Below are 9,070 nucleotides of genomic sequence, written 5' to 3'. Positions count from 1 at the left end.
TTCTGAGGAGCATTGTTGTGAAGCATTGAACTTCCATGTCCGTTGAAGCATTACATTGTAATGCTATTCATAAAAGAAATGAAATAGGGATGTACAGGTACCCGTAAGTAAACTTTTAATAATATTATAATTATTAAGTCAACCAAGCCAAGCTCGTGCAGCCAAGTTTTTGTTATCTAAACCAAAAAATGCATTTCTAAGGCAAACTCGTAAATTGTGTGCATAACCTTCTCACCCACCTATTAAATCACCTCATTTCATTCCATTCCCTTTGTGCAATTCTTGCATTTACAAAGCATGGCCACGTCAAGACCACCCCTCTTGCTTTCATGCTTCATGCTACTCCTTGCTTCAACCTTTGTTATTGCTCATTCAACAGAGAACAACTACTACAAGAACACTTCCCAACCTCTTCTAAAGCATATCCCTAAGAAACCATTGCTCAATGTGATAGACTCTTGCTGGAGGGCCAAACAAAATTGGAGCTCAAGTCGCCAAGCCTTGGCTGATTGTGCAATTGGCTTTGGCAAAGAGGCCACAGGAGGCAAACATGGTGCAATATACCAAGTCTCGGATCCCTCTGATGACCCAGTAAACCCAAAACCAGGCACACTCCGTTATGGTGCAATCCAAAATGAGCCACTCTGGATCATTTTTGACAAAGACATGGTCATTACATTAAAAAATGAGCTTTTTATGAATAGCTACAAGACCATTGATGGAAGAGGAGCAAAAGTGGAGATTGCTGATGGGCCTTGCATTACATTACAAAGTGTTAGACATATTATTATACATGGCATTAGCATCCATGATTGCAAACCAGCCAAGCCTGGCCTTGTTAGGAGCACTCCTGATCATGTTGGCCATCGTCTAGGCTCAGATGGAGATGCCATTAGCATATTTCATTCCACCAATATTTGGATTGATCATTGTTTTTTGGCTCGTTCCACCGATGGCTTAATCGATGTTATTCGTGCCTCAACTGCAATTACCATCTCTAACAATTACTTTACTCAGCATGACAAAGTAAGTTGAACAAAAACAGCTACTTCTTCCTTTTTTGTCTCATGCCCTGTACCGTATCCTTTCCCTTTCTGATATACCAGATTCCTCTTCACGTGCATGCAGTATAATTACTAAATACCATGCATTTTAGGGATAAAGTACAACCATATACAAGAATCCTGTTGTATATACTGTGTCGTTACAAGCTTATGTGGCTGATTTTGATTGATTTAGGGATATCTGTATATAAGCAATAAAATCAATAGTAAAAAGTTATTTCAATATATTTTCATAATTAAATAATATTTAGCAATACACTTTTTATTATATATAGAATAAACTTATTGCAAATTATAAAGTTTTAGTAAGATTCATTTCTTATATAGTACTTTCATGATTTTGTAGATTTTAGCAACTTCAATCGAACTACTAGTAAAAAAGAGTGTGTTAATCACTACCATTTAAAAAACCACCAATATTTTTTTGTTCTAATCAGCAATTATGAGCGCATATAGGTTTTGAGAGGACATAATATCTGATTGAGAAAACGTGCCTGCAGGTTATGCTGCTAGGACATAGTGACCAGTTCACAAAGGATAAAATAATGAAAGTGACTATAGCCTTCAACCAGTTTGCCAGTGGCCTAACTGAAAGGATGCCAAGGTAAAAGTGATTTATTTTTATAGATTGAATTTGCATACTCTATAAAAATAAATACTGTATTCGCGTGGATGAAAATGCAGGGTAAGATTTGGTTATGCCCATGTGGTGAACAACAAATATGATGAGTGGAAAATGTATGCTATAGGCGGTAGTGCTAACCCAACCATTTTAAGTGAAGGGAATGTTTATGTAGCACCAAATGACCCAAATGCAAAACAGGTAGAAATACAATGTCACGAAATCCCTCCTCTTTTCTTTTTTCTCTCAAACCCAATACATAATCCTTCAAAACATTTGAGTGTTTTTCTTGAATGACAGGTTACCAAGAGGGAAGGGAAGGAAAACTGGAAAAGTTGGAAATGGAGGTCTTCCAAGGACTTGTTTTTAAATGATGCTTATTTTGTACCGTCTGGATTTGGAAGCTGTGCTCCAAATTACTCACCAACTCAATCTTTTGCTGCTGCTCCAGCATACATGGTGCCTGCAATAACTCTAAATGCAGGCCCCACAGATTGTACTGTTGGGAGAGCCTGCTAGTATGGTTTAGAATTGTGCCACCTAAAGAAAGTATGACTCAGAATCTCCATTAAATTTCTGTCTCCTGTCTCTCTGCCTAAGAGAAAATTCTTCTTTAGTCTCAATTAGTATTTATGGGATACATACTCAAAAGTTTCACTTCACAAGAAAATATCAATATCACTCTATTCGTCTTATGAATACAAGTTATGTGATGGAAAATGAAAGTGATCCAAAATAAATTAATTTCTTGTTTTAGAAGTTTTTACAAGAAGAGTTTGTAAATTTTAACGATGACAGGTGCAATATTACTAAACGAAATCAAAGGTTAATGTTAAAAGTGGTGCGGAAGATGATGATGCCGCGGATTGTTTTCTTTGAATGAACTTGAGATAAAATACAACCCAACATCACATAAAGATGCCAACTGGGAAGCAAAAAAGGCCTATATAGTTGTTGTATAAATAAATAAGCTCAATAGCTAAGGGAAAAACAAAACAAAGAGGTACTCCGTGATTATGCAGTTAACGTTATTGGTTCTCTTCAGAAAAGTCTATTCTCGTTGCTTTGAACTCCACATGTTACTGGTGCTTTAGCTCTCACTTTTTTCAAGTACCAAATACCAGCTCCAATTCCAAATGCCCCTGCAGCCGAAACAGCTGTAGCGGTCCCTGCATCCAACATTCGAACACAGATATACACAAACATGAGCCCAATTTTCCACTTCAAAAACTTTATCATTCAGAATATTACTCCATTCACTTTATTTATTTTAATCACCTGCAATCACATTAACCCTTTTACTGTGACGTGCAGCATCATAATCTGCCAAGTCAAACAATAACCAGTCAATTCTACTTTCTCAACAAATTTCAAAAATGCAAACCTTCTTAATGGTGACTTAAGTAAACAGGCTATGTAGTATGAAAGATTCTCATCATATGATAAACTTAATGATTCTTACAGTAATTATTTTTAAAATAATTTCAACAAAACTTTCTGATTACACCGACAGTGGATAGAAATTAAGCTTCAAGAAAAATCATTCTTAGACATACCTTTACAATTAGAAGTGAAATTTCCTTCTTTGCACAGGCACATGAAACTCTGTGTCTCAGTGTCAAATCCGCAAGTTCCACCTCCTTTGGAAGGATCCTGGCACTGAAGGCAGCGTGTAGTTACAGGGATATCAAAATCAATTCTGATTCCATATTCAGGAATTTGATCATAAGGCTGAGGAGCTCCAACATTTCTCCAATAAACACTTGTATAACTAGTACAATACTTGAGCATCAACCTCAACGACTCAGTTGCTCTTGGAGAGTAAGAGCAGCAAGAACTGCCACTCATAGCGAAAGAGCACCCCGGCATGTGCCTGCAAAGGTAGCTACCACTGTCACAGGAAGAATCACAGTGTTCAGGAAAGCGCTCACAGAAGATTGGCTTTGGCTTAACGATCACGTGATCCTCACTGCAATTGAAGAAGAGGTACTCATTCTGAGGGGAAAGCTTGAAGCGTGTGCTGGTGTCCAAGCTGAAAGGCCTTGTGGGGCGATAGTTCTCACCATCCTCACAGTTCCACATGAATGGATCAGTGACCAGAATGTGCGGATCAGCATAGCTAACATTGTGAACGGGGTATCTCCCAGAAGGGGTTCTGACTTCGAGCTTTCCCGAGTCAGAGCACACCAGAATGTATCTGTAGTACGGGCTTCCACAACCATCGTCAATGCCAAAAGGGTATTCAATCGGAATGTCACCACAAGAAGTTCTGCATGTGGTGGACTGAGACCTTGTGAGGGTGAACAATGAGTGAATGAGTACTAGTAATAACATCGGTTTTTGGTTGAAGCTAAGATGCAAACCCATCACGGATTATGCAGCACCAACAACTTGATGGTTTCTGAACCAAAAGTGCTCAGGTCAAGAAATTTACATCGAATGCAGAATAATATCTGCAACTGTTGCTTTACACAACTTCAACTTTTGCTTTTTTTCACTTTTGGTATCTTTAATCTTAATTCCTGCCTGCCTTATTATCTTTATTTCTTTTTTGCTCTTTCTGCATTCTAAAGAGATCAAAGAATTACTCATCTATTTTAGTATTATAATTGGTTTTTCAGACATCCACGTATTTTCACCATGCCTTAACTTGTTTGAAAATACTATTTAGTTTTAGAAGATAAAAAATCTTACTTATCTATTAGAGTTCAATTAGACAAGTCAATAATATAGAATTGCTTAGATACAAGTTAAATTTGTTTTTGAGAGTTTTGCTGATGAGATATAAAGTTTTTTTTTAGTAGACTGTCATAAGTTATTGAAAGTGGTGGAATTCCATATTTTCTCCATATATTTTCATACTTTTTTTGTAATTGTTTACATTACATCTGGTCATTCCTCGTCTGTTTTGTCGAAACTATTGTTGTTTGCTTTGATTCTATCTCGATTCCACGGGAGCTTCAATTGTATATATATAGATAAAGTGGGTTTAGATAGTATCTGAGAATGACGGTAACAATTATTGTTGATGTCGGTTGTTCTCAGTAGTTGTCTATTCGGTCGTGCTCTCTTGTACTTGAACTCTTTAAACTCTTCTACTCCTTTAGACTTCAACCTTCAATTCCTTAGCTCCTTAGCTCTCTACATAAGGTTCTCCGACAGTTAAGTACTCTGTATCGAGAGTGTATGATGTAAAAATGATTAAAATGCATGTTACTCCTTTGTAGAAGAGAATACTTATTTATAGTGTTTGGTAATATTTTTGATTCATGGAGTCATATCTAGGGCATATATTCAATAAATCAGTGTTAACTGATTTCTCGGGGTGTCACCCGGATTTGGCGGGGTGTGATCTGGATTTATAAGGAGGTTACTCTAATTTATAAGATGTTTCCTTACTTATAATTTATTGTCAATTTGCTCTTTTTAATGTGGTTAATCACTCAGTCGGTCAATGATGTCGAGTGACGTGGCTCATTCGGCCCCGACCAGTATAGATAATTTTATTTAAATTTTATGCATTGTGTATAAATATTTATATACTATGACATCTTTTTTAAAAATAATAATAATAATTACCATAAGAGTAAATAAATTTATTATATACATAATAATTTGTTATAGGATTATAATGTTGTACTGAACCAGAGCGTTGAGCTCAACGCTCGGGTGATCGAACATCGGCACCTGGGTTAAGTAGGTCAGCTCGGTGGTCTGGTCGAGTTAATGGGCCACGTATGTGTGTGTTGAGGTTCATTCATATATTTAACGAATATAAGGCCTGATCAATGAGAAAGTACATGTGGTGTGTATAGTACATTCGAGTCTAGAAGTAAATATTCCCCAAAGACGCCTAAGCCCAAGAGCGCTAGGGTTTTGGGGATAAGCTGCATGCATGGTACGAGAAAGCTTGGACACCTACAATAAACAGATGGCCCCATGATGCTGGTACATGAGTTGATACCCTGACGACCATGCTGTTAAGATTATGCACTCCAAGGAGGAAAATTTTGTGCGGTTATTGTACTAAGATTGTGAACATTGTAATAAAATTTTCTCCCACCAAACCTACTTTCACTCGAGATAAGGTTCTCGTGAGAGAAGGGTTGTTACAAGAAGTAACCTAAAAGTAGTTTATAAAAGGGACTTGAGATCCCTGGTAAAGATACACCGTTTCTAAGACTGAAACTACTTGCTTACTTACTCATTATTTCTTAGCCTAGTACTGACTTGATCGTCGAAGTGCAATCAACAGGTAGGGGCCCTCTGTTTCAAATGGAGTTGCGTTCCAACATCCTAGGGAAAGAGCAAATTCCAGCAGAGGCAAACGGAGTCACAACCTGTTCCTAGAGTCAACCGACGACCAGGTCAACCGGCAAGAACAAATGTAAAACATTTTTATACAGGTCAATGTGCTCTGATAAAAATATTTGGTATAATTATTTATTGTTTAAGTTTTATTTATTGGAAATATTTAAACATTAAATATTTAAATTAGTTTATATTTTATGAGATATTTTTTATTTTTTTCATTTTAGGAGAAAACAAATTTAGATTTATTAAATATAGTTAGGCAGATTTAAAAAAAATAGTTATTAACAAAACTTTGTCCATAAATACTTTATATTATTAAATCTAATTATAAAATAATATAAATTTAAAAAAAAAGCCTCATATTGGACGAGAAAATAAGAAGGTTTGAAGCCAGAACGATAATTATTTTGTTTCAAAATTATTTTTAAAATCACCGGAAATTAAATTTGTTAAGGTACTGATTCAAAATTCAGTAGTTTAATAGTAGTTCGGTTGAATTGATATTAATATAATTATTATAAAAATTAAAAAAAAATAACGAAAATAGAATTAAAAACATAATATTAATTTTTTACGATGATAAAATAATAATAGTTTATTAATAAATAATAAGTCCTTAAATAGAATAAAAATAAAATAACAGGTATTCTAAATTTATTTTCATTTTAATTTTTTAAATAATTATATTTAATTAAATCACTCTAAACAGATTTTTGATAGGTCATTTGTCATAAAGTTCTTTGTCTAGTTCTTTTGATTTTGAAATTTTATTTGAAATCCAAGATTTAAAAACATTCCTAAAAGTAAAGTTTAATAGTTAGAGTATCAAATCACATCTTTCATTTTGTAAACTTTTTTTTTCTCTGCGTTTTTTATATTTTTTAAATTTTGTATCTTTTATAATTCATTCTCACCTTAGAGTTGTTGGAGAATATCCTAGCTGACTAGTTTTTTCAATTAGAGGTTTGATGTGTTGGATGATTCTTTTCTCAAAGTTTAAAATTTCTTGCTGAAAGTTTATTGAGGAAAATAGTTTCACGTATGAGAAGTCACTAGATAATGTTAGTTAACGAATTTGAAATAATTTTATGGATGAACATATTTTTACTTATACTTTAAAGTTTTAACATAAATTTCTTCAATTGAAATTATGAATAAATTTATTATTTTTATTATAATTTATCTAATTAGATTATTTGTATTTAAATTATTTTTTATGTTAATATTGTGTTTTTAGTCACGGTAGATATAATATTACATAGAGTATAATAGTTTAGTAGGTTATCTAGAGTTGATGATCCAATGACACATTTATCGAGACTCAACTAAAGAAAAGACCTCAAAATATATCAAGTAATGAAGGTGGAGGTGTAGAAATAGTCTGATACGAATAACATAGACTAGACGGTTTGATAGGAGCGTCAAATACATGATCTGGAGGAAGTGTCAACCTCTACGACTGGACATGATCAAGCAAAAATCAAAGTTGCTTATCTGAACCAAAATGGAAAACAAAATTTGATTAGAAGAATAAGAGAATAAAACCTTCAAAATCTCAGAACACAAAATTAGAAGCAAAACATTTGCAAAAGTATGAAGATATAGAGTTTGATATAAAACTGGAAACAAAATTTGAGAATTTTGAAAAGTTGGAAACTGATAAATTGTCAACAATATATGAGACAAAATATATTTCCAAGATCCTTAGAGCAAATGAACCTATAAAAAGATGCAAGCTTCAAGGAGAAGGAGAAGAAGTCTTCACAACGGAACACGTTAAAAAACAAAGCATCGTAGTTTTCTTAGTTTTCTTATTTCTTCAATATAATTCTTTTGTTTTGACTTTGTATTGAAGAATAAACTCTTTTGAGTTGATTATTTTGTGATTTCGCAATGAATTCAGAGGTTTCTATTCATTAAAGTTTTGTTCTTCAATTTTCTATAGAAAATTATGCTTTACTATTGGCTTTTTTGAAATATGGTTTTGGTCAAAGGAATTATTTTTGTATCGCTTATTGAGAGTTCATTTATTTTCTTTAATTATAGTTCTGAGTTATTTCGTTTAGTTTTAAGCAATATCTAGTTCACTTAGTTTAAGAGATAGAAGATAAACATCTTATGAGTATATGTTTGGAGATGAGTGAGATATTAAATACATTAGTAGTTGCTTGTTTTACTGATAAGATCTTGTTGAATTTAATTAACGCTTGTTTGATTAAATTCGACTTTGTGTGAGTATTGAAAGGATGATGATTTTAAGAAAATTGATGACAAATTCAATGTTGGATGAACTTCAGAGTCAACTTACTTTCTTTTATTATTTTTAAGTGTCTACTTTACTTTTATTCATAACAAATCTCAACCCCCTTTTATTTTACTATTATTACTAACCTTTATTGATTGTAGATGAATCACGAACACTACTTTATTGTATTTACTATTGGATTTGGGATACGACTTGAGGTCAACTCACCTTATCTATATTATCATTTTTTTTTGTGTTAGACGGTCTAGTACTATGTTAGACGGTTTACATTGAACTATTTTTAATTTGTCTACTAAATGACATCTATCATTTGTTCTATTGTGAAGATTTTAGTAGCATAATCTTTTGTTGCAAGCTGAGTTTGAAGTTCTTGGTTGTATGTATGTATGTATAAAGATCTTTCCTTGAACTTGGAAAATATTTATTGCATGTTTGTATAATGTTCCCCAATTACATGTAGACTTTGAAGAATATCAATTACATGTGTCTAATGTTCTTCATGAACATGTTGAGTCTGGAATTTTCGTTTTGCATGTGAAACTAGAGTCCTTCCTTATGCGTCTAAATTGGAGCCTTCACTTTATATCAAGTCTTGAAAATAAGGTACATTCATTTAAAGTCTTATAGAGTGAGATATCATCTAAGTCATTAAACGGGAGTATCATTTTATACCCTCGCTCAACGAAGATGGATGCGCTCAAGTGGAGGTATAATTTTAGTCACTCTATTGAGTGCTTATTCTTATACTCTCGCTTAGTGAACATGCTTTTGCTCAAGGAGATACATCATTTCACGTCCCTAGTT

At 33.5% G+C, this 9,070-nt stretch overlaps 2 protein-coding genes across 2 annotated transcripts; one reads left to right on the top strand and one right to left on the bottom strand.

Annotated features, from left to right (window-relative positions):
- The first annotated feature begins 297 nt into the window (after positions 1-297).
- LOC137806726 (putative pectate lyase 2) lies at positions 298-2,267 on the top strand. The gene is made up of 4 exons (XM_068606978.2): positions 298-1,026; positions 1,565-1,668; positions 1,749-1,887; positions 1,987-2,267. The coding sequence occupies exons 1-4, from the start codon at positions 298-300 to the stop codon at positions 2,203-2,205; spliced, it is 1,191 nt and encodes a 396-aa protein (XP_068463079.2). The 3' UTR covers positions 2,206-2,267.
- A 229-nt stretch (positions 2,268-2,496) lies between these two features.
- Positions 2,497-4,145, bottom strand: LOC137806727 (wall-associated receptor kinase 2). The gene is made up of 3 exons (XM_068606979.2): positions 3,243-4,145; positions 2,965-3,009; positions 2,497-2,855 (listed from the first exon to the last, which is right to left on the bottom strand). Exons 1-3 carry the CDS (start codon positions 4,051-4,053, stop codon positions 2,728-2,730), a joined length of 984 nt encoding a protein of 327 aa, XP_068463080.1. The 5' UTR covers positions 4,054-4,145; the 3' UTR covers positions 2,497-2,727.
- Between the last annotated feature and the right edge of the window lie 4,925 nt (positions 4,146-9,070).

The sequence above is a fragment of the Phaseolus vulgaris genome, chromosome 3, assembly GCF_051622355.1.
Source record: "Phaseolus vulgaris cultivar YP4 chromosome 3, ASM5162235v1, whole genome shotgun sequence".
In the NCBI taxonomy this organism is placed as follows: domain Eukaryota; kingdom Viridiplantae; phylum Streptophyta; class Magnoliopsida; order Fabales; family Fabaceae; genus Phaseolus; species Phaseolus vulgaris.
The sequence above is the reverse complement of the archived record's forward strand: the minus strand, read 5'-3'. Positions and strand labels throughout refer to the sequence as shown.